The sequence below is a fragment of the Oncorhynchus keta genome, chromosome 22 (assembly GCF_023373465.1).
Source record: "Oncorhynchus keta strain PuntledgeMale-10-30-2019 chromosome 22, Oket_V2, whole genome shotgun sequence".
Lineage (NCBI taxonomy): Eukaryota > Metazoa > Chordata > Actinopteri > Salmoniformes > Salmonidae > Oncorhynchus > Oncorhynchus keta.
This window is the reverse complement of record NC_068442.1, coordinates 37,479,849-37,505,169: the sequence shown is the minus strand read 5'-3', so window position 1 is coordinate 37,505,169 and position 25,321 is coordinate 37,479,849. Positions and strand designations below refer to the sequence as shown.

Here is a 25,321-nt window from a genome sequence, read left to right as displayed (position 1 = left end):
AGCGTTTAACACAAAATCCGGGGAGGGGCCAGCTCAGTGTAAGACTGCATATACAGTGGGGAGAACAAGTATTTGATACACTGCCGATTTTGCAGGTTTCCGTACTTACAAAGCATGTAGAGGTCTGTAATTTTTTATCATAGGTACACTTCAACTGTGAGAGACGGAATCTAAAACAAAAATCCTGAAAATCACATTGTATGATTTTTAAGTAATTAATTTGCATTTTATTGCATGACATAAGTATTTGATCACCTACCAACCAGTAAGAATTCCGTCTCTCACAGACCTGTTAGTTTTTCTTTAAGAAGCCCTCCTGTTCTCCACTCATTACCTGTATTAACTGCACCTGTTTGAACTCGTTACCTGTATAAAAGACACCTGTCCACACATTCAATCAAACAGACTCCAACCTCTCCACAATGGCCAAGACCAGAGAGCTGTGTAAGGACATCAAGGATAAAATTGTAGACCTGCACAAGGCTGGGATGGGCTACAGGACAATAGGCAAGCAGCTTGGTGAGAAGGCAACAACTGTTGGCTCAATTATTAGAAAGTTCAAGATGACGGTCAATCACCCTCGGTCTGGGGCTCCTTGCAAGATCTCACCTCCTGGGGCATCAATGATCATGAGGAAGGTGAGGGATAAGCCCAGAACTACACGGCAGGACCTGGTCAATGACCTGAAGAGAGCTGGGACCACAGTCTCAAAGAAAACCATTAGTAACACACGACGCCGTCATGGATTAAAATCCTTCAGCGCACGCAAGGTCCCCCTGCTCAAGCCAGCACATGTCTTGGCCCGTCTGAAGTTTGCCAATTACCCTCTGGATGATCCAGAGGAGGAATGGGAGAAGGTCATGTGGTCTGATGAGACAAAAAATAGAGCTTTTTGGTCTAAACTCCACTCGCCGTGTTTGGAGGAAGAAGAAGGATGAGTACAACCCCAAGAACACCATCCCAACCGTGAAGCGTGGAAACATCATTCTTTGGGGATGCTTTTCTGCAAAGGGGACAGGACGACTGCACCGTATTGAGGGGAGGATGGATGGGGCCATGTAGTGCGAGATCTTGGCCAACAACCTCCTTCCCTCAGTAAGAGCATTGAAGATGGGTCGTGGCTGGGTCTTCTAGTATGACAACGACCCGAAACACACAGCCAGGGCAACTAAGGAGTGGCTCCATAAAGCATCTCAAGGTCCTGGAGTGGCCAAGCCAGTCTCCAGACCTGAACCCAATAGAAAATCTTTGGAGGGAGCTGAAAGTCCGTATTGCCCAGCGACAGTCCCGAAACCTGAAGGACCTGGAGAAGGTCTGTATGGAGGAGTGGGCCAAAATCCCTGCTGCAGTGTGTGCAAACCTGGTCAAGAACTACAGGAAACGTATGATCTCTGTAATTGCAAACAAAGGTTTCTGTACTAAATATTAAGTTCTACTTTTCTGATGTATCAAATACTTATGTCATGCAATAAAATGCAAATTAATTACTTAAAAATCACACAATGTGATTTTCTGGATTTTTTTGTATAGATTCCATACCTATGATAAAAATTACAGACCTCTACATGCTTTGTAGGGAAACCTGCAAAATCGGCAGTGTATCAAATACTTGTTCTCCCCACTGTACATCGGAGAGAGAGCTTCCTACTGCCTGAGATATGTTGTTGATGTAAATTGAGAAGAGTGTGGGGCCTAGGATTGAGCCTTGGAGTACTACCTTGGTGATAGGCAGTGGCTGAGACAGCAGATGTTCTGACTTTATACACTGCACTCTTTGAGAGAGGTAGTTAGCAAAACAGGCCAAAGACCCCTCAGAGACACCAATACCCCTTAGAATGGAATGGTCTACTGTATCAAAAGTTTTGGCCAAGTCAAACAAAATAGCAGCACAACATTGCTTAGAATCAAGGGAAATGGTGACATCATTGAGGACCTTTAAGGTTGCAGTGACACATCCGTAACCTGAGCGGAAACCAGATTGCATACCAGAGAGAATACTACAGGCATCAAGAAAGCCAGTCAGTTGATTATTGACAAGTTTTTCCAACACTTTTAATAAACAGGGCAAAATAGAAATAGGCCTGTAACAGTTAGGATTAGCTTGATCTCTCCCTTTAAATAAAGGACAAACCATTGCTGCCTTCCAAGCAATGGGAACATTGGGGCGAGTTGCATTAGAAGGGGTGGGAGATGAGGAAATATTAGATGGGCAAGGAAGCATGGCTGAGTGAAATAGGAATCCTGACTTAATGAAGTGGTGATTAAAACGCTTAGCCATGTGTTTCTTGCCTACTACTAATGAAGGTTCACTCCCACCATGACTATTTCAGACTCTGGCCTTTGCAGAGTTACAGTGTCCTGAGGAGACAATGAGCTCACATTTCCTTTGCCCTCCCAATCGTATTGTCATAGAGTAGCTTTGTTGTTGGGGTTACAGAGCTCTGCCAAGTTGAACAGCCACAATGTGTTTTTGTCTACGTACCAAGTGGTTGCCATGAGAAGAGAAGAGAAGAGAAGAGAAGAGAAGAGAAGAGAAGAGAAGAGAGAGTGAAAAAAACACTATTGTGGTCATGGCTGTGCATTCCCGCTTGCCAGGGGAAAGACCGGCTGCAAACACAAGTAATTCATAGGATTTGGTTAGTGAATCATTTATAAAGGACTGCCTGTCTGCATTGGTAATGATTTGAGTGTTGTCTAAAGAGGTTTTGGAGCTGCTTCTTCATACGCTATTTGGTTGAAGCCAGTTATATATCAACACTTAATCAAGCTTTATATGAGGACATGTAAGGATCATCTCTTAAATTCTGGGCTGTTGGGACTTTGAATTAAGACAAAATTAGTTGTACTATACTAATACAGCTCACTACTACAGTTACCTGTTAACAGGGATCTTAAAGTGCAACCAATTTGGTTGCATATGCGACAAAACATTTTGCTATGCGACCAGAGTTTTATTTTGGGAGCACTGTGCGAATAGGAAAAACATCTCCCAGATAATAATTAATGTCATGATAAGGCTTCGCTATACCATTGTTTCCGAGTGCCCTGGAGAAAACAAGAGCGCAGATTCAATGGGGCAGCAGGGTAGCCTAGTGGTTAGAGCATTGGGCTAGTAACTGAAAGGTAGCCAGTTCAATTCCCCCAGCTGACAAGGTACAAATCTGTTGTTCTGCCCCTGAACAAGACAGTTAACCCACTGTTCCTAGGCTGTCATTGAAAATAAGAATTTGTTCTTAACTGACTTACCTAGCTAAATAAAGGTAACATTTATTTTTAATAGCATCATGGGTGCATGTCTATACAGCAAAAACGGCTTGCTTCTAGCACAAACAGGTCAAACGATCTTGGCTAGCTAGCTAACTATACCAATATATCCAAACATTTGGTGGCACAGAAAGAAAAGGGACAGCTTCTTCTTCTTCAAACTTGTTTGCCGGACCACAACCAACTGAAAGGTGCATACACCACCAACTGTACTAAAGTGTGAGGCTGGTCACGGCCTCCCTATTCTTTGTAACATAAAAAGGAAGGGGAAAAAAGGAAATAAAATTGCCTTACTAACTAACCCTACACCTCACCACCTTTACACCACTTTGTCCTATCTGATCCTAAACCAGGTCGACAGCCTGGGAGGACTGGGCGCTATCGTTCAATACCTTGTAACACTTCTGCAGTAAAAATCTGTTACACCCAAGTACTTCTCTGCAGCTGCCACAACATCTGTTTTCAGTGATTTACGTTCCATGTCTGCGGTATAGTTGATAACCATGGCTATGAACGCTAAGAAACCAACCTCTATTGCTCTCAGCCTACTCACAGGGATCCTCTTAGCATTCCTCACTCTGGTCCTTCCTCTCCTACTCTATTCACTGCCTCAGCATACCTGCACTGCTCTGATCCTGGCAACCTCAACCTGCCTTCCTCTTACCGGACACTTCTGATATCCAGCGCGATAGGTACCCCTACAGTAAACACACACAACTTTTTCCACCAATACTACACATTTCTTTGTCTCATGCCCTCCTGCATACTGCTCACATCTCAGAATCTCCCTCCTGCACACTGTTGCAACATGACCATAAGCTTGGCACCTAAAACACCATAATGGGGTCGGGACGAAAGCTCTCACAGGATAACTGACATATCCTAACTTTAACTTTGTCTGGTAAAGACTCAAAATTCAACAGGACAGACAGTGTCTTCAGTTTCACCAGGTCTTCACTGGGTCTGCATTGCACCAAACAGCGGGCGTCACAGACATCGGGAATAATCCATTTCAGTTGACCCTCCTCAACAGTTAAAGCCACCCCAGTTATCAGTCCTTCCGCAGCACCCTGCTTCAGAGATCAAATGAAGTCACAGCTCTTGTCCATCTCCTTGTGGATGGAAGAAATGCAGAAAATAACCACAAGTCCACATAAGAGTTACTTTCACAGACTCAACAGTCCCCAACCTCATCTCCACCAACCTGACACCATATATGGATCTGCAAGTCAAGGATACATTCTCCAAAAATTTCACTCCCACTGGGCCAGAATCATCTTTGTCATCATCGGGATGAGGCACAATGTAGAAACCTAATGTCTTTACAGTGTTACATATTAGTTTATAGGGCACAACATACGCTTCAAAAGTAGCTGCACCTTAAGATTAGGATCATGGAGTAGGGTAATCTGATTCTAGACCTGCGGTTGAGGGCACCTTCTTCCTCAAGTGTTTTTTACACAGCCTAATGCTGATAAGCCCTCAAACCAGGTTAATGCTTCACCGACATGTATCAGCTGTGAGTGGCAGTGGGAGGGAAGGGAATGAGGAATTCATAATAGGGTTATAAACTGCTGCTGAGTGCATTTCACTTTGGTCTGGCACATTTGGCTGGGCCCTGAGATGCTGTGGCTGTTGAGAAGCAGGCAGGCCATGTATCAAGGCCATATTGACCCCGATAATAGGAGCTGGGTGTGCTGAGCCAGCATGAAAAAGGCACTTACATCTTTTGTCTTGCCCATTCACCCTCTGAATTGCACACATACACAATCATTGTCTCAAGGCTTAAAAATAATTCTTAACCGGTATTCACTGATTGAAGTGGATTTAACAAGTGACATCAATAAGGGATCATAGCTTTTACCCGGATTCACCGTGTCAGTCTATCATGGAAAGAGCAGGTGTTCCTAATGTTTGTATACTCAGAGTAAATCATATTGGTCTATCTGCAAAAACCTGTAACATGTATTTGTATGCAGATGACACTGTTATGTACACTATTGCCCCTACGGCTGAACAGGTTAAGTTGGAGCAGCAATTTGATTTTGTCACCTTGCAAAAAGTCCTTGTTTATTAAAAATTGGAACTTCATGAGGAAAAAACTAAACGTATGCAGTTTTTTAATTCTCATATAAATATTTCAGATGGACTATACATTTTGTCACGCCCTGACCTTAGAGATCCTTATTATGTCTCTATTTTGGTTTGGTCAGGGCGTGAGTTGGGGTGGGCATTCTATGTTTTGTGTTTCTATAAGTTTCCTCTATCAAAATGTTGGCTGGTCCTCATTAAAGTGTCACGGTCGTTATAATGAATGTCGGACCAAGGCGCAGCATACGTAGAGTTCCACATGTTTCATTGAAATGAAACTCACAAAAACAATAAAGAGCAAAATGAAACGTGAAGTCATGGAGTGCTCACAGGCCACTACACACAAACAAGATCCCACAAAACACAGTGGGGGAAATGGCTGCCTAAATACAGTGCCTTGCGAAAGTATTCGGCCCCCTTGAACTTTGCGACCTTTTGCCACATTTCAGGCTTCAAACATAAAGATATAAAACTGTATTTTTTTGTGAAGAATCAACAACAAGTGGGACACAATCATAAAGTGGAACGACATTTATTGGATATTTCAAACTTTTTTAACAAATCAAAAACTGAAAAATTAGGAGTGCAAAATTATTCAGCCCCTTTACTTTCAGTGCAGCAAACTCTCTCCAGAAGTTCAGTGAGGATCTCTGAATGATCCAATGTTGACCTAAATGACTAATGATGATAAATACAATCCACCTGTGTGTAATCAAGTCTCCGTATAAATGCACCTGCACTGTGATAGTCTCAGAGGTCCGTTAAAAGCGCAGAGAGCATCACGAAGAACAAGGAACACACCAGGCAGGTCCGAGATACTGTTGTGAAGAAGTTTAAAGCCGGATTTGGATACAAAACAAATTCCCAAGCTTTAAACATCCCAAGGAGCACTGTGCAAGCGATAATATTGAAATTGAAGGAGTATCAGACCACTGCAAATCTACCAAGACCTGGCCGTCCCTATAAAACTGTATTTTTTTGTGAATAATCAACAAAAAGTGGGACACAATCATGAAGTGGAACGACATTTATTGGATATTTCAAACTTTTTTAACAAAGTTAAACCTGGCCGTTCCTCTAAACTTTCAGCTCATACAAGGAGAAGACTGATCAGAGATGCAGCCAAGAGGCCCATGATCACTCTGGATGAACTGCAGAGATCTACAGCTGAGGTGGGAGACTCTGTCCATAGGACAACAATCAGTCGTATATTGCACAAATCTGGCCTTTATGGAAGAGTGGCAAGAAGAAAGCCATTTCTTAAAGATATCCATAAAAAGTGTTGTTTAAAGTTTGCCACAAGCCACCCGGGAGACACACCAAACATGTGGAAGAAGGTGCTCTGGTCAGATGAAACCAAAATTGAACTTTTTGGCAACAATGCAAAACGTTATGTTTGGCGTAAAAGCAACACAGCTCATCACCCTGAACACACCATCCCCACTGTCAAACATGGTGGTGGCAGCATCATGGTTTGGGCCTGCTTTTCTTCAGCAGGGACAGAGAAGATGGTTAAAATTGATGGGAAGATGGATGGAGCAAAATACAGGACCATTCTGGAAGAAAACCTGATGGAGTCTGCAAAAGACCTGAGACTGGGACAGAGATTTGTCTTCCAACAAGACAATGATCCAAAACATAAAGCAAAATCTACAATGGAATGGTTCAAAAATAAACATATCCAGGTGTTAGAATGGCCAAGTCAAAGTCCAGACCTGAATCCAATCGAGAATCTGTGGAAAGAACTGAAAACTGCTGTTCACAAATGCTCTCCATCCAACCTCACTGAGCTCGAGCTGTTTTGCAAGGAGGAATGGGAAAAAAATTCAGTCTCTCGATGTGCAAAACTGATAGAGACATACCCCAAGCGACTTACAGCTGTAATCGCAGCAAAAGGTGGCGCTACAAAGTATTAACTTAAGGGGGCTGAATAATTTTGCACGCCCAATTTTTCAGTTTTTGATTTGTTAAAAAAGTTTGAAATATCCAATAAATGTCGTTCCACTTCATGATTGTGTCCCACTTGTTGGGGGGTCTCCGGCCATGGTGCTGAGTTGACCGCTGTGCCTGGACTGGACATCAGCGCAGAGGAAGGTTCCTCCCATGGAGCGGGACTGGACGCCGTGCCTGGACTGGACATCGGCGCAGAGAAGGACTCCTGCCATGGAACTGGACTGGACGCCGTGCCCTGGAGCTGGAGGTTCTGGACCGTCGCAGGAGGTTCCGGACAGTGGACCGTCGCAGGACGTTCCGGACAGTGGACCGTCGCAGGAGATTCCAGACAGTGGACCTTCGAAAGGAGGTTCCGGGCTGTGGATCGTCTCAGGAGGTTCTGGGCTGTGGACCGTCTCAGGAGGTTCCGGGCTATGGACCGTCTCAGGAGGTTCCGGGCTATGGACCGTCTCAGGAGGTTCCGGGCTGTGGACCGTTATTGGAGGTTCTGGACTGTAGACCGTCGTTGGAGGTTCCGGACTGTGGACTGTCGTTGAAGGTTCTGGACTGTGAAACGTTGCCGTGCCCGGACTGGGCATCAGTGTAGAAGAGGGACCCGGCCATTGAGCTGGGAATGGGAATCGTCGCCGGAAGCTCTCTCGCTTCACTCTCTTCCAATTTATCCAACAACTCCTCAAAGGTCTTTAACTCTCCCCGCCGTTCACTCTCCTCCAATCTATCCAATAACTCCTTGATGGTCTCTGACTCACCCCTCAACTCCACCGACCACTCCATGTGCTGCCCCCCCCCCCAAAAAAAAAAATACATTTGGGCTGTCTTTTGGGCTTGCGTTGTGGCCCCGAACACTGGCGTCGTCACTGTCCTCCATTCTCTCGATCCTGTCCTGCCAGGATTTCTTCCCAAGTCCAGGATCCCTTCTCATCCAGAATCTCTTCCCAAGTCCAGGATACTTCTTCCTCCTGGGCACGCTGCATGGTCCTTTGTTGGTGGGATCTTCTGTCATGATCTTTATAATGAATGTCGGACCAAGGCGCAGCGTACGTAGAGTTCCACATGTTTCATTGAAATGAAACTCACAAATAAAATAAAGAGCAAAGCGAAACGTGAAGTCATGGAGTGCTCACTGGCCACTACACACAACAAGAACCCACAAAACACAGTGGGGGAAATGGCTGCCTAAATATGATCCCCAATCAGAGACAACGATAAACAGACATATAGCAACCTAGATAACCCACCCTAGTCACACCCCGACCAACCCAACATAGAGAATAAAAAGCTCTATATGGTCAGTGCGTGACATAAAGTACCGTAGATCAATTCTTTACTCCCTTTTTGTTTACAAAGCTCGACCACACAAGCTTCCGATCTAACTCAGTTCACTATAATAAAACATTATAATATGAGACACCCAATCTGTTCACAGGTATATGCAGGTTTAAAAATATATATTTCTGTGTATTCATTTTAAGAAAGGCATTGGTGTTTATGGTTAGGTACAGTCGTGCAACGATTGTGCTTTTTTCGCAAATGTGCTTTTGTTAAATCACCAACCTGCGTTGCATCGATTATATTATATTACCTTCGTTTCTACTGCATTCACATAACAGACAGGCTCCCCGTGGAGTGCAATGAGAGGCAGGTGGTTAGAGCGTTGGACTAGTTAACTGTAAGGTTGCAAGATTGAATCCCCCGAGCTGACAAGTTAAAAAATCTGTCGTTCTGCCCCTAAACAAGGCAGTTAACCAACCGTTCCTAGGCCGTAATTGAAAATAAGAATGTGTTCTTGACTGACTTGCCTAGTTAAATAAAGGTGTAAAAAAATCTAAAATAATTCATCAGCAAAATCTTTGTCCAAAAATACCGATTTCCGATTGTTATGAAAACTTGAAATCGTCCATTCCGATTAATCATTCGACCTCTAGGAGAGAGACTACTGCATGAGATTCAGTCAGTCAGTCAGTAGGTTCACTGTGGGTCCTATCGCTGTAACACCATCTCTCTCTCTCTTCTCCCCTTCCATCTCAGATTCTCCTTTATAAGCCCATGCAACCACAGAGACAGAGGTTGTGGGTATTGTTTCCTGACAGCTTCAAATATTTAAGGAGTAGTGGAGCAGGAGCACCCAGGACCTTTAATCATATGCCTTGTGTTTTGTTTATGGCGTACCTTAATTCTACAAGAGGCTGTAGTTGTTCTGATGTATTGAAGTCCACAGTGACCTATTCCTCTCAGATGAAAGCTAGCTAAGGCGGCAGGTTAACCTCAATACATCACTGGATGCTCATTTTCATGCTCATTTTCTTCTTTCTTCTTTCTGCTCATTTTCTTCTTAAGGATGTCGCAGAATACAGTTCCCATGCAGGAACATCACTCAGCGGAATTTCAGAGCGCCACCTATAGTTTTTGATAAAACTCAAACTTGCATTAAACTTTCATTAAAATACACATTCAAGGTAGTGAATTAAAGCTACACTCGTTGTGAATCTATCCACCAAGTCAGATTTGTAAAATGCTTTTCGGCGAAAGCATGAGAAGCTATTATCTGATAGCATGTACCCACAAAATACTGCAACGTCACCTAACACGACAGATTTTGCGTTAGCCGGCGCTACCCAAAACGCAGAAATAAAATATAAAACATTCATTACCTTTGACGAGCTTCTTTCTTGGCACTCCTAGATGTCCCATAAACATTTATTTGGGTCTTTTTTTCGATTAAATCGGTCCATATATAGCCTAGATATCGATCTATGAAGACTGTAATCAAGGAAAAAACTGAGTTTGATAACGCAACGTCATTTTTAAAAATTAAAAAAGTCGACGATAAACTTTCACAAAACACTTCGAAATACTTTTGTAATGCAACTTTAGGTATTAGTAAACGTTAATAATCTTTCAAAATGATCACGGGGCGATGTTTATTCTTTAGCTCCACGTCTTGAAATCATATCCGGATATTTCTCAACCAAAACATCCTGTCGGAGACCGGAAGAAATCGGCTTCCTTGTGTCCATTTGACCAAGAAACAAATCCGAGACAAATGACAAGACTGTTGACATTGTGTGGAAGCTGTAGGTATTGTAACCTCGGCCCCATTTAATGTGGGTCACTTTTAACAATTGTTTGAAGTTGCGCATGGATATATTTCCCCATTTTCAGTGATCAGATTTTCCTGCACTTTTCGATGAAACGCACGTTCTGTTATAGTCACAGCCGTGATTTAACCAGTTTTAGAAACGTCTGAGTGTTTTCTATCCACACATACTGATCATATGCATATACTATATTCCTGGCATGAATAGCAGGGCGCTGAAATGTTGCGTGATTTTTAACAAAAAGCTGCAAAAATTCGCAACAGCCTGAAGAGGTTTTAAAATGTCAAGGAAACTAGAGGAGTGAAGTTTACAGGCAGGCAGGTGGGAACCAGACACACACAATAGTAATAGAAGATGACATACGATATTAAACGTATAGAAGACAACAGGAGCCCGCATGTCCATTTATAGTAGCAAATCTGAGCAACAAGATTATGACAGTATGAAAATTCGCAGCTTCCTTAAGAGGTTCATGGTTTACCTGACACCGAACCCACTCCTCGTTCATTGTTTGGTGCATTTTACGCAGTACAGACAAAAACATGTAATTGGAGAAATACCCCATTGCATTGCATCAATTTTTAATAGTTTAGTGACTCATGAGTGGGAAACATAAAATCATTTGCACAATAAGCACTTGTCTCTCAAATAAATCTTTACAGTTGTTGGTTAGCTAGCTAGCGATTTTTTTTTGCCATATTAGCATTGTCATGAAATCAGTCAAAACACCTAAAATCAAGACATTGCATCAAGAACAAGATTAAACTAGCTGAAAGGAGCCACTTCCGATTCCCAACATGGCAGATTCTTGTCATTGTTGCTAGCTATCTGCATATTCAAAATATATTTTTTAAATTATTTACCCTTATTTATCCAGGCAAGCCAGTTATGAACACATTCTTATTTACAATGACGCAACAACACACGGCAACAACGCACAGCTTCTGGCCACATCGATACGCGTGCATCATTTTCATGACCTTGTCAGACAATCCATCGACACTGAGTATACAAAAAATGAGGAACACCTTCCTAATATTGAGTTGCACCCCTTTTCCCTTCAGAACAGCCTCGATTTATCGGGGCATGGACTCTACAAAATTTAGAAAATGTTCCACAGGAATGCTGGCCATTGTTGACTTCAATGCTTCCCACAGTTGTGTCAAGTGGGCTAGATGTCCTTAGGGTGGTGGACCATTCTAGACCACACAAAGGAAACTGTTGAGCGTGAAAAACTCAGCAGCGTTGCAGTTCTTGACACACTCTGGTGAGCCTAGTACCTACTACCATACCCCGTTCAAAGGCACGTAAATATTTAGTCTTGCACATTCACCCTCTGAAAGGCACACATACACAATCCATGTCTTAATTGTCTCAAGACCTAAATATCCTTCTTTAACCTGTCTTCTCCTCTTCATCTACACTGATTGAAGTGGATTTAACAGGTGATATCAATAAGGGATCATAGCTTTCACCTCAATTCACCTGGGCAGTCTATGTCATGGAAAGAGTTGGCCGGAACAGAGCAAATGGAATGGCATCAAACACCTTAATACCATTCCACCTATTCTGCTCCAGTCATTACCACAAGCCCATTCTAATACACACAGTGTATTAGCACCACATACCCCAACTCCTCCCCTACCCAGCCAAATGTCTGAATAATGAGCTGTGAGCCACAGCTGTGAGGACTAGATGTTAGGGCCCTCCCAGTCAACCCCAACAAAGCGGGAGAGTCAGAGTCTGTGTATCTCTCAGCAGAGCCTTGAGAGAGTACCCTTCCTGTCATGGAGCCCAAAACTGGGAGGACTATTAATGTGCTCATTCATTGATAGGCCAATATATGCAAACGGTGTCACGCCCTGGACGAAATATATTATGTTTATTCTTCATTTATTTCGGTCAGGCCAGGGTGTGACATGGGTTATTGTGGTGTGTTTTTGTCTTGGGGTTTTGTGGGGTGTCTACGTAGTCTATGGCTGCCTGAGGCAGTTCTCAATCAGAGTCAGGTGATTATCGTTGTCTCTGATTGGGAACCATATTTAGGCAGCCATATTCTTTGAGTGTTTCGTGGGTGATTGTTCCTGTCTTTGTGTTTGCACCAGATAGGGCTGTTTCGGTTTTCATTATTTCATTTAATTATTTTTGTAGTTTCTGCATGTATAGTTTTTCCTTCATTAAAATATATCATGAATCATCATCACGCTGCATTTTGGTCCGATCCTTGTTCCACCTCTTCGTCAGAGGAGGAGATAGAAGAGAGCCGTTACAAACGGTAATGTAATAAATTGATTGACTGACCGAATGTGTGTTTGAGAAAAATAAAAGAGATGCTACTACTACTCTAAAAGAAATGACAAAACAACCTAGAATTGTTGAATATTGCTTTACCCGGTTGGCAGGTAGCCTAGCGGTTAAGAGCATTGGGCCAGTAACCGAAAGGTCACTGGTTTGAATCATCAAGCTGACTAGATAAAAATCTGTCAGTGAGCAAGGCACTTAATCCTAGTCGCTCTGGATAAGAGCATCTGCTAAATGGACATTTACTGTATACCATTTGACGACACTGTGTAATAACAAAGAAACAACAAAATAACCTAGAATCTAGAAATATTGTTTTATTGAGGATAGCTGATCTTTCAAGATAGTTTGAGCACAATCGAATCAAATTAAATGTTATTGGTCGCATACACATACACAATTGGTCAAAAGTTTTAGAACACCTACTCATCCAAGGGTTTTTCTTTATTTCTACTATTTTCCACATTGTAGAATAATAGTGAAGACATCAAAACTATGAAATAGCACATATGGAATCATAAAGTAACCAAAAACGTGTTAAACAAATCAAATTATATTTTATATTTGAGATTCTTCAAATAGCCACCCTTTGCCTTCATGACAGCTTTGCACACTCTTGGCATTCTCTCAACCAGCTTCACCTGGAATGCTTTTCCAACAGTCTTGAAGGAGTTCCCACATATGCTGAGCTGCTTTTCCTTTACTCTGCGGTCCGACTCATCCCAAACCATCTCAATTTAGTTGAGGTTGGGGGATTGTGGAGGCCAGGTCATCTGATGCAGCACTCCATCACTTTCCTTCATGGTAAAATATCCCTTACACAGCCTGGAGGTGTGTTGGGTCATTGTCCTGTTGAAAAACAAATGAAAGTCCCACTAAGCCCAAACCAGATAGGATGGCGTATCGCTGCAGAATGCTGTGTTGGCCATGCTAGTTAAGTGTGCCTTGAATTCTAAATAAATCACTGACAGTGTCACCAGCAAAGCACCCCCACACCATAACACCTCCTCCTCCATGCTTTACAGTGGGAAATACACCTGCGGAGATCATCCGTTCATGCACACCGTGTCTCACAAAGACACGGCGGTAGGAACTAAAAATCTCAAATTTGGACTCCATACCAAAGGACAAATTTCCACTGGTCTAATGTCCATTGCTCATGTTTCTTGGCCCAAGCAAGTCTCTTCTTCTTATTGGTGTCCTTTAATCAAATTAAATCACATCCAAATGTATTTGTCATATGCGTCGAATACAACAGGTGTAGTAGACCTTACAGTGAAATGCTTACTTATAGGCCCTTAGCCAACAATGCTGTTTTAAGAAAATACCACCCCCCCCCCCAAAAAAAAAATGATGAGATAAGAATAACGAATAATTAAAGAGCAGCAGCAAATAACAATAGTGGGGCTTTATACAGGGGGTACCGGTTTAGAGTCAATGTGCAGGGGTACCAGTGTCGAGGTAATATTTACATGTAGGTAGAGTTATTAAAGTGACTATGCATAGATAATAACAGAGAGTAGCAGCAGCGTAGAAGAGGGGGGACAATGCAAATAGTATGGGTAGCCATTTGATTAGCTGTTCAGGAGTCTTATGGCTTAGGGGTAGAAGCTGTTTAGAAGCCTCTTGGACCTAGACTTGGCACTCCGGTACCACTTGCCGTGCGGTGGCAGAGAGAACAGTCTATGACTAGGGTGGCTGGAGTCTTTGACAATATTCAGGGCCTTCCTCTGACACTGCCTGGTGTAGAGGTCCTGGATGGCAGGAAGCGTGGCCCTGTGATGTACTGGGCCGTACGTACTACCCTCTGTAGTGCCTTGCAGTTGGAGGCCGAGCAGGTGCCACACCAGGCAGTAATGCAGTAATGCGCTCGATGGTGCAGCTGTAAAACATTTTGAGGATCTGAGGACCCATGCCAAATCTTTTCAGTCTCCTGAGGGGGAATAGATTTGTTGTGCCCTCTTCACGACTGTCTTGGTGTGCTTGAACCATGTTAGGTTGTTGGTGATGTGGACGCCAAGGAACTTGAAGCTCTCAACCTGCTCCACTACAGCCCCTTCGATGAGAATGGGGGCGTGCATGGTCCTCCTTTTTCTGTAGTCCACAATCATCTCCTTTGTCTTGATCACGTTGAGGGAGAGGTTGTTGTTCTTGCACCACACGGTCAGGTCTCTGACCTCCTCCAAATAGGCTGTCTCATCGTTGTCGGTGATCAGGTCTACCACTGTTGTGTCATCGGCAAACTTAATGATGGTGTTGGAGTCGTGCCTGGCTGTGCAGTCATGAGTGAACAGGGAGTACAGGAGGGGACTGAGCACACACCCCTGAGGGCCCCCCGTGTTGAGGATCAGCGTGGCGGATGTGTTGTTACCTACCCTTACCACCCGGGGAAGGCCCGTCCCTCTTTTTCTCCCCAATTTCGTATTATTAGTAGTTACTATCTTGTCTCATCGCTACAACTCCCATACGGGCTCGGGAGAGACAAAGGTCGAAAGTCATGCGTCCTCCGAAACACAACCCAACCAAGCCGCACTTCTTCTTAACACAGCGCGCATCCAACCCGGAAGCCAGCCGCACCAATGTGTCGGAGGAAACACTGTGCACCTGGCGACCTTGGTTAGCGTGCACTGCGCCCGGCCCGCCACAGGAGTCGCTGGTGCGCGATGGGACAAGGATATCCCTACCGGCCAAACCCTCCCTAACCCAGACGATGCTAGGCCAATTGTGCGTCGCCCCACGGACCTCCCAGTCCGTGGGGTGACGAGCCTGGACGCAAACCCAGAGTCTCTGGTGGCACAGCTAGCGTTGCGATGCAGTGCCCTAGACCACTGCGCCACCTGGGAGGCCTCTTTGCAGCAATTTGACCATGATTGTGGAGGCCAGATGACCCGGCCTCCACAATCCCCCAACCTCAACCAAATTGAGATGGCTTGGGATGAGTCAGACCGCAGAGTGAAGGAAAGGCAGCCAACAAGTGCTCAGCATATGTGTGAACTCCTTCAAGACTGTTGGAAAAGCATTCCAGGTGAAGCTGGTTGAGAGAATGCCAAGAGTGTGCAAAGCTGTCATCAAGGCAAAGGGTGGCTATTTGAAGAATCTCAAATATATTTTTATTTGTTTAACACTTTTTTGGTTACTACATGATTCCATGTGTTATTTCACTATTATTCTACAATTTAGAAAATAGTAAAAATAAAGAAAAACCCTGGAATGAGTAGGTGTTCTACAACTTTTTACAGCAGTGTAGATAGCAGATGTTATTGCGGGTGTAGCGAAATGATTGTGTATTCCGAGCTCCAACTGTGCAGTAATATCTAACAATTCACAACAATACACACAAATCTCAAAGTAAAAGTATGGAATTAAGAAACAGCCCGCGTGTGTTAGTGCTGTGACAGCAGTTTGTGAGACAATATTGTAGTAGACTAGATCTCACATGCATTGATTTCCTCATCAGTCTACAGTCTTAAATCAATCCCCAGTGACGAGGAAGGTCTGTGGTTTCCGTGTATGGGTCCTTAATCCCCTCTGCAAAGCTTGCTTTCTCCATCTCTGCTTTGTCTTTGTATCCTGGGAGTTAGCAGCATTGTTAGCTGGGGCAAAGGGTTGTTATACCTGGTATCTGATCTTCATCTTGGCCACATGACACACACAGAGACTCAAGGTATCTGAACGTAGTATATAGGCCTTGTGCATAGCCTTCCTCAGAATGAAGGTCTTCCTAATATGCTTCAATTTGATGGGCATCATGATGAACTTGTCAAGAGGACAAGTCCCAGTAACAATTGGTGAATTCAGCAAGAGAATAATTTATGTTTTTATACCAGAGAAGGGGACCAGTGTTTCATATCCTGTGGTGGGCTTCACAAGTCAAATGTGATTAATCATAATTGAAATCAAATTATTATTATTCCACTAATACTGCAAGGTACATGAAACATGGGACATTAACAACACCCTTATAGTGAGCCATGAAGGCTGCACTCTGAAAGAAGGCCCCTATACGAACGAGAATACGGCTCATGGTCCTTGAAGAAGGAATGTATGTATTTGTGGGGAAACGTGTATGTGTGGATGTATAGTATTCAAAAATGAGTGGAAGGCTGAGAATGCTTCTGTATCTACCTGGAACAGACATTCTGTTAGTCGCCGTCGTATCTGCGTCCACATAACCGCGCAGATGAAGAAAAGGACGATTTCGGTCCAGGTAATATAAGCGTTATCCAGGAGCGTGCTTTTGGAGAGCTCTAGACCGCAAGTGCTACAGCCTCTCAAGGCACTGGGCATCACTGTTGATGCTCTCGTTATGAGATCCGCATAGCCAGGCATGGGTTCCACCTCCACGACACTCATGTCGTCCCCGGTATGACTGTCCATTGTGTCGGCACTGAAAACGTCGATTTAGAAAACTGACCCTGATTTAGGAACACAGAGCGGCAAGCTCCTACACTTCCAAACTAGCTAGCCAGCAGCTGTCCCAAAAACGCGGAAAACTGTAATCAGCTTAATCTCTCAAGTAGCCTGCCCAATTCTTTGTTTTCTCATTTAAAATGTGGGCCCATTTCGCATAGGTGACAATTTATGTCAGATTGGAATATAGGCCCACAAAAACCAAGGGTAATAGCCGGGTCGATTTATTTAATAGCCAACGTAATTAGCTATCTATATTGTAATATTACATATATTCTATGATCCAGTAAACATTGTTCAGAATGTTGGGCATTATTCTACGCATACTACCTCATCATTTTAGCTAGCTTGTCAGCCGTCTACGGTTAGCTAAATTAAATGCACACTACTGGATATACCTGCATTTACAACATCTACCAAACTAGCTAGCTGAATCTTTCTGAGATTAGAGGTAGCTGTAAAATCACCTTTAAATTACAAGAAAAAAATCCAGTAAATGTTATCTGGATGCCTAATGTGCCATAATGATCGGTACAGTCGAAGTATCACATGTGATTCTATTGAACCTAACGTTATATTCTGTATCATCTCATCTCCGTTATTCGTTTTATATAACATCTCACCGTCATTTCATCAACTAGAATAACCTAGTCCTACCAGACACCAAACCAGTGGAATTGAAACCTTTCTAATACTGTTTTTTTAATTAACGCCGACAAAAATCTAGAATATATATCCTCAATGTTCGGTTTCCTGTGCTGTGCCACTGCTGATGATCAACGTCGTGTCCTGGCTGTGTCTGCCCTCTCTGCCTCTTGACAAGTGACAGAGAAATGCGCGCTGTTTTAATGGGAATCAATGTAGAACATAATTCCATATGGCACTCACTTTAAACCTATCCGGTTATAATAATACAAGTATAGTAAACGTTTTTACCGACGCGACTAGCGGGTGCTCACCACCCGCTCCGAATGCCACTTTAATTTAAAATTCGAGTTTAATGTAGAAAAAGCAGCGTTGCCGTGACGTAATTATGTCCCGCTCTCTCCTCCAACTGCTGGAATTGAAACCGGAGATAATTTAAAGCGACAATTCAACATGTAACAACAGTAAGTAGCACGATGCACATAAAGTACAGGGTGCCGACTTTTCCAGAAAATACGTTGATACTGTAGAGGAATTTCTACATTAATTGAATGGCCCACTCATTTACAAAATCGATAATTTCACATGCAAAATAAAAGTTAATCTGTGAATTGGACGAGACATAAGGGGGGAAAGATGGTCTACCTCCAGCAAGTATCATCGGGCCACATTTCAAGAATTTCAATAGAAAGTTTCACACTGACACACACTGGGTGTAAACAGAGTCATAAAACATGTATTGTCAATTCAGAGGAATGTTTATAGAAAACAGTTACACAGGAGGCAATTTATCAGTTTAGAGAAATGGAAATGTTACAAACAGAGACATTATCAAAAGGGACATTTCATGTACTACAACTACTTCGGAGTATAAATCAAATCTGTGTCCACTACATAAAAAGGTAATATTATTATGATAAAGTTCTGCAAAATATATATATATTTTTTAATATATAAAAATGTCTAAATGTGCATGTCAATTTTAATCCATACAATTTAGAGTCCAGTATTCATAATGTTTTGTGGTCCAAACAAATTCCTTCATTGTGTCAAACTGTCGCAGTGGGAGCATACTGCATCGACAGTCTGTCAAATTCATTCTCCTGAGGCAAGAAAAATGTTACATTTAACACACAGTAGAACATGTTTAACTAGTAAAACTGTTGTGCACTGAAATAACCTGGTCCGTTGAGTGAAACAACCTGACATTTCAATGTTTATTTACACTTCTTTATTGGGTAATTATGTGTAGTGAAGTCTGAGTCAAAATCAGACCGTTTTTAAATCTCATTGGACTAGATATCCTGAAGTGCTACCAATCAAATAATTTGATTTAGTTCCAAGAGAGCAAAGACTGACCAACAGCTGAAGAATGCATTGATTCAAGATGTAGCAGAACTGTGTACGGGCAAATTAAATCAACATACCATGGCCAGGTCATCTTTAAGGAAGCGGTGAGCTCTATGGGCATCTTTCAGTTGAGAGAGATACCGGTTGGTTCCCTGTGAACAGATGCATAACAGAATGATGTTAAAGACATGCTCCTGAACTTCGGCAACTACTTTTTATTTTTATACCTTCTGATTTGGGCTGAATGTGTCAATGAGTACGGTTACATGCACACAATCATGTGATTATTGAGAAGTCAATTAAGTCAGATTAATATAATATTCCAATAAAACATTTACATGCTTTGCAAGATTAACAATTTCCCTAATAACCCTGCTTACATGAACACTTCTGAAATCAGGCTACCTGATGGGACTGATAAATGTAGAAAATCACCAATCAAAATAAACATTCTAACACAGCGAACATGTTATTTTTGGGAAGCCTATTTGATTGAGTTTGTATGGGAAAACTGCTTTAAGACAAACATTGTTGTTTCGAACTCACTTCACTCACTCTAAAAGGGGAGGCTCACTCAGATGGTGCTGGCATATTCGCAAATCAAATACACAGCTGGAATGCCAATTAAGGTGTCCACATGTCCTAATAATTTGAAAGACTGCTCATGCTCAGAAAACCAGAAAAACATTGAATTATTGGTGTGCATGTAAACAGTCACTGTGTAGTTCATACATACATAATCTAAGAGCAGAATTACTGTTTTACCTCAATTACCCAGGAAATCCCTAGTTTAAAGGCAATTATTTTTCTGGAAGTTGTGCTACATTTCCCAAACGTGGGCCAGCCCCCTAGCAGCTAACAAGATGCACCCACAGCTGAGTGAGAACAATGACGTGGTGCACATAGTGTAATCGGAAAGTATTCAGACCCCTTCCCTTTTTCCACATTACAGCCGTATTCTAAAATGGATTCAACTTTTTTTATTTTATACACAATACCCCATAATGACAAAGCGAAAACAGTTTTTTATAAATGTTTGCAATTGTATATATATAAAAAAAAGATACAGAAATACCTTATTTACATAAGCTATGAGACTCGTAATTGAGCTTAGGTGCATCCTGTTTCTACTGATCATCCTTGAGATGCTTCTACAACTTGATTGGAGTCCACCTGTAGTAAAATCAATTGATTGGAAATTATTTGTTAAGGCACACACCAGTCCATATAAGGTCCCACAGTTGACAGTGCATGACCATACAAAAACCAAGCCATGGGGTCGAAGGAATTGTCCATAGAGCTCAGAGACAGGAGTTTGCCAAAAGGCACCTAAGGACTCAGACCATGAGAAACAAGATTCTCTGGTCTGATGAAACCAAGTTTGAACTCTTTGGCCTGAATACCAAGCATCACATCTGGAGGAAACTTGGCACCATCTCTACGGTGAAGCATGGTGGTGGCAGCATCATGCTGTGGTGATGTTTTTCAGGGGCAGGGACTGGGAGACTAGTCAGGATCGAGGGAAAGATGAATGGAGCAAGGTACAGAGAGATCCTTGATGAAACTCTGCTCCAGAGCACTCACGACCTCAGACTGGGGAAAAGGTTCACCTTCCAACAGGACAACGACCCTAAGCACACAGCCAAAACAATACAGGAGTGGCTTTGGGACAAGTCTCTGAATGTCTGTGAGTGGCCCACCCAGAGCCCGGACTTGAACCCGATTTAAACATCTCTGGAGATACCTGAAAATAGCTGCGCAGCAACGCTCCCCATCCAACCTGACAGAGCTTGAGGGGATCTGCAGAGAAGAATGGGAGAAACTCCCCAAATACATGTGTGCCAAGCTCGTAGCGTCATACCCAAGACTCAAGGCTGTAATCGCTGCCAAAGGTGCTTCAACAAAGCACTGAGTAAAGGGTCTGAATCGGTATTTAAATGCGATTGTTTTTCATTTTTAATGCATTTGCAAAAAAAGAGGGAAAAGTATAGATTGATGAAAAAAAACTACATTTTAGAATAAGGCTGGAATGCAACAAAATGTGGAAAAAGTCAAGGGCTCTGAATACTTCCTGAATGCACTATATGTGATGCAATTTTCTGGGACCACTTGACTCGTGATTGCTAATTTCAGAACTACTGGCTAAAAAGTGTAGAACAGTACTAGAGAATCACCTTAAGGATGTTAATGCCAAAAATAATTTATCATAAATCATTAGAACAAGGTCTACTCTTTATACACCAGTTGTAGATATATTTGATTGGGTAATTATCAGTAATTAGATTGAACCCATTGAAGACAGCATTCTGTAGACAATAACAATTCTATTGATCATTTACTCACTATCACCTCAATCTGGCACAGATAATATTTTTTTTACGCTTCATCACTACAATAGTGTTCATGAGTTTTACTTGCTGTTTAAAAAGAGCATAATATATCAGCAAACCTTTCAGCCAAAAAAATCAAAAACAAACCTAAATTGAGACAAACATTTCTCTGTATCTGTGACAAAACCCGATGCACCCTGAGGAATCCCCATAAACCGATATAGGTCCAAAGTCTCACCTCAGGAGCTTTGCCCAAGTGCTGGGTCAGCACAATCAGGTTGATCAGAGTCTCAGGGTGGCTGCTGTCCTGTTACGGGGGAAATCAGAGTTTGGAAAACACCCAGTTTCTCACAGCAGTGTCTCAATGCACTGTATGACCTTACTTGGGGCGGCAGGGTAGCCTAGTGGTTACCCTTGTAACCGGAAGGTTACAAGTTCAAACCCCTGAGCTGACAAGGTACAAATCTGTCGTTCTGCCCCTGAACAGGCAGTTAACCCACTGTTCCTAGGCCGTCATTGAAAATAAGAATTTGTTCTTAACTGACCTGCCTAGTTAAATAAAGGTAAAATGTAAAAATTAAAAACTCACTACCCTGCTACGTTCACACATGTTTAATCACACGTTCTGAAATGTGTATACGACCACTATAGTACTAATGTATTCACATTAATCACTGGTCATAGTCTAAACAAGAGCATAAAATGTGGGAGATCTTTTTGTGTAATTATTTAACCAAGGATCAGTCTTCCATGACACCCCAACAAGGTACTGGTTATGCTCTGGCCAATTCTTTTTTTCTCATCTCAGATTAACTGCAGGCCATGGGGACAAGAATATAGCATTTGGCACCACCTACTGTTCAATTGAAAAAGTTGCAAGTATTTCCCTTAAAATGACACTAAACTTGTATTTCTCTGTGGTTGGATGAGACAACAGACATCAATTGGTTAAAGTAATTGAAATGGTACTATTCAATATTCAATAGTCACTAATGTCCTATAATGTTACGCTATTAGTTAGTCTTCATCTTTATTTAAAAACAACCCTTTACACATCTACAGATTCCTTTATAGAATAAGATTAATTAGAGTGCATTTGAGGCAAGTAATGCCCTTGTCTAGTGCCTCCTGGAGAACCCCTTCTGCCTCCTCCCACTTGTTGTGGGCCATTTGACAGGCAGCCTAGCCATTAAGCAGAAGCAGAGTTGGGGAGTACTTATCCGACATCTCCTGGAAGATGTAAGCATCCTGCAGCTTCTTTCTTCCCTTTAAAAAAGGAAAAAAGCAAGAGTGCAGTTTTTTTTCCTGTTCAGATGAAAAACTGAAATGGAGTTTTATTCTTAATGACTGCACAAAAAGCTGAATTCAATCATAGCCATTTATTTCAGGTGGAGGGCTAATGGGGCTGCACTGAAGTATTCAAGCATGTAGGGGGGCTTCACCAGGGCCTAAAATGACCTTTTTGGTCCACCAGCCATAGATTGAAAAATCTACCTGCCACTGATTTCTAAAAATGTATACCAGCCAAAAAAACGTTTTCCACCATACAAAAACAGAACACAGATGACCATTCTTTGTAATCTTGCTAAAACAAAAGCATTTATTAGTAAAAAGTAATGTGATATATTGCTAAATTACAGGGGGGAAGATTACTGTGGTAACGGGGCCACTCGAGTCATGTCAGGTGAGTGTGTGTGTGTGTGTGTGTGTGTGATTTAAAAATCGCACTAGTAGTAGATGGCATCTCTTCGCTATCAGTTGAAGCAGCAGACTCAAACTACAAAACAAAAAAATAACTTGTTAACAAAACAATGTAAACATACATGAAACACAAGGACAAAGATTCACTTTGTACACTTTCAAGTAAATTAGACAAACTTATGCCTGTACGCAGCACCTCCAAAAATGTATCTATCAGGACAGTGCACAAAGCCAGGCAGTGTTGCTGTGCGAGGTGGGATATAGATTTGTATATCTTTATGCGATTAGCAGCTATGAAACAAAATGGCATAAATATTTTGTAAACAGCTACTGCAGCATTTGTTTGCTATAAATCACAACTCGCACATGTGCTCACTTTTTATTTGCATATGCGAATGGGATGACCACCCTGCAAATTGACCACCCGCCTACATGGCTTGTGAAATAGACATTCTTGCCTGCCAATACCCAAATATACCAGAATTTGGCAGGTGTTCATTTTATGCCCTGGTCTTCACTATGGGCTGACACTCACAACAGCGATGTTGACCCAAGCCGTGGATAGTTGGATCAGTGTGGCCTCCTGCATTTTCTTCAGCTCTTTCCTTTAAATAGCAGGTGTTAAAATAAGTAAACAATGCCATATATGATCAACTCTTACATTTGCTAAATCCTTTTAGCTCAATTTACTTAAAAGTATTTAAAAGGAATTTAAATCAGATGCCGTGTTGAGTGGACATACCTTGCCAAATCAACACGTTCTCAACTCAGCAGCACCTTAATGGTCATTGCCATGCTGAAAAGAAAAGGAGGGACATAAACGTACTGAATCAAACATAACAGGGGCTACAAACATTAATAGTATCCTGTGATTGTCTTTACCATTCCAGACATTCTCTCTGGTGCAGGGACCGCAGGGCAGCGTCAGAGTTCATCTCATGCTAGTAAATGGACGCAGCCATGACCAGGAATGTTGTGTTGACCACATCTCCACTCTTGGCCATCTTCTTGTCAAGTTCAGCCACAACGGCATCCTTACACAAGAAAAACTATATTGTAACGCCAGCTAAGGAGTCAACAAAGAGCATTTCATCTTGAGTTGTGTATCGACAGTTTACAATAACAATTCTGAACACTGGGTTCAGACCTTTTGGCCTCGTTGGAGCAATACTCAACAACCTGATAGCCTGGAGCTCTGGCGAGGAACTGGCCTTGATGTCACCCATCACCACAGCATACTTCCTCTGAAACAAGACAGAATGAGGCGTGTTCGCTAATTGCACATAGGTGGTGGAAGAAAAATGTACACTCCTATAAACTGGCTGTCCCGGCTATGTTACCTGTGCAATATAGGCTCTATACAGAAACATGTCCCTCTCAACCTCCTTCTCAGGTGTTGATGGCTGCAAAGAGGGAAATAAGTAGTTTACTTTTTGTCGTTTTAACGTTAGCTAGTTCATTACTAGAGATGTTAGCTAGTTGATTTGTTAGCTAAACAGTTCTGTGTCATACAGCGACACTTGAAAAAGATATAGGCTTAGCCACATTGTACAAACGGTTTACCATCAGATAATTACCTTAACTTTCTGGGCTTCATTTATACATTGTTGTTAATTGCCAATATAATAAGCACTTTTCACATCTAAGAGCTCATCAACACCTCCTTGTTGCGCCGCCATGTTGACTGGATGACTTTCTGGACACGTAGTGCCGACGCGGCATCACACAGCGTATTTACTAAGGTGCATGGGCGATGTTCTTCTTCTTCTGTCAGTTTTAATTTAACTAGGCAAGTCAGTTGAGAACAAATTCTTATTTAAAATAACGGACGGCCTACCCCGGCCAAACCCTAACGACGCTGGGCCAATTGTGCGCCGCCCTATGGGACTGCCATTCACGGCCGGTTGTGATACAGCCTGAAATCAAACCAGGGTCCGTAGTGATGCCTCTAGCACTGAGATGCGGTGCCGTCGACCACTGCACCACTCGGGAGCCCCCAAAAAGGTGTATAACCCCCACCAACTGGATGTTGTTTTTTTTAAACTCCCACTTCTTCCTTCTTTTAGTTCTCCATATGTCACGTGTGCAGAATACAACAGGTGTAGAATTTACAGTGAAATGCTTACTTACAGGCTCTAACCAATAGTGCAAAAAGGGTATGAGGTGAACAATAGGTAA

At 42.4% G+C, this 25,321-nt stretch overlaps 1 protein-coding gene and 1 pseudogene across 2 annotated transcripts in view; both read right to left on the bottom strand.

The window, feature by feature from the left end:
- Window positions 1-18,106, bottom strand: part of LOC118401419 (ceramide synthase 1) — a 52,030-nt gene extending 33,924 nt beyond the window's left edge. Inside the window, exon 1 of one of the 2 annotated variants that reach the window (XM_035798906.2) lies at window positions 16,833-18,106. In XM_035798906.2, coding sequence (XP_035654799.1) covers window positions 16,833-17,084 — 252 coding nt within the window. In that variant the 5' untranslated portion in view covers window positions 17,085-18,106. Of the gene's footprint in view, window positions 1-4,468; window positions 4,623-16,832 lie in introns of those variants that run through there. The other variant, XM_052475137.1, reaches the window with a different exon arrangement.
- Window positions 18,107-18,501: 395 nt separating this feature from the next.
- LOC118401417 (coatomer subunit epsilon-like) lies at window positions 18,502-25,201 on the bottom strand (annotated as a pseudogene).
- Between the last annotated feature and the right edge of the window lie 120 nt (window positions 25,202-25,321).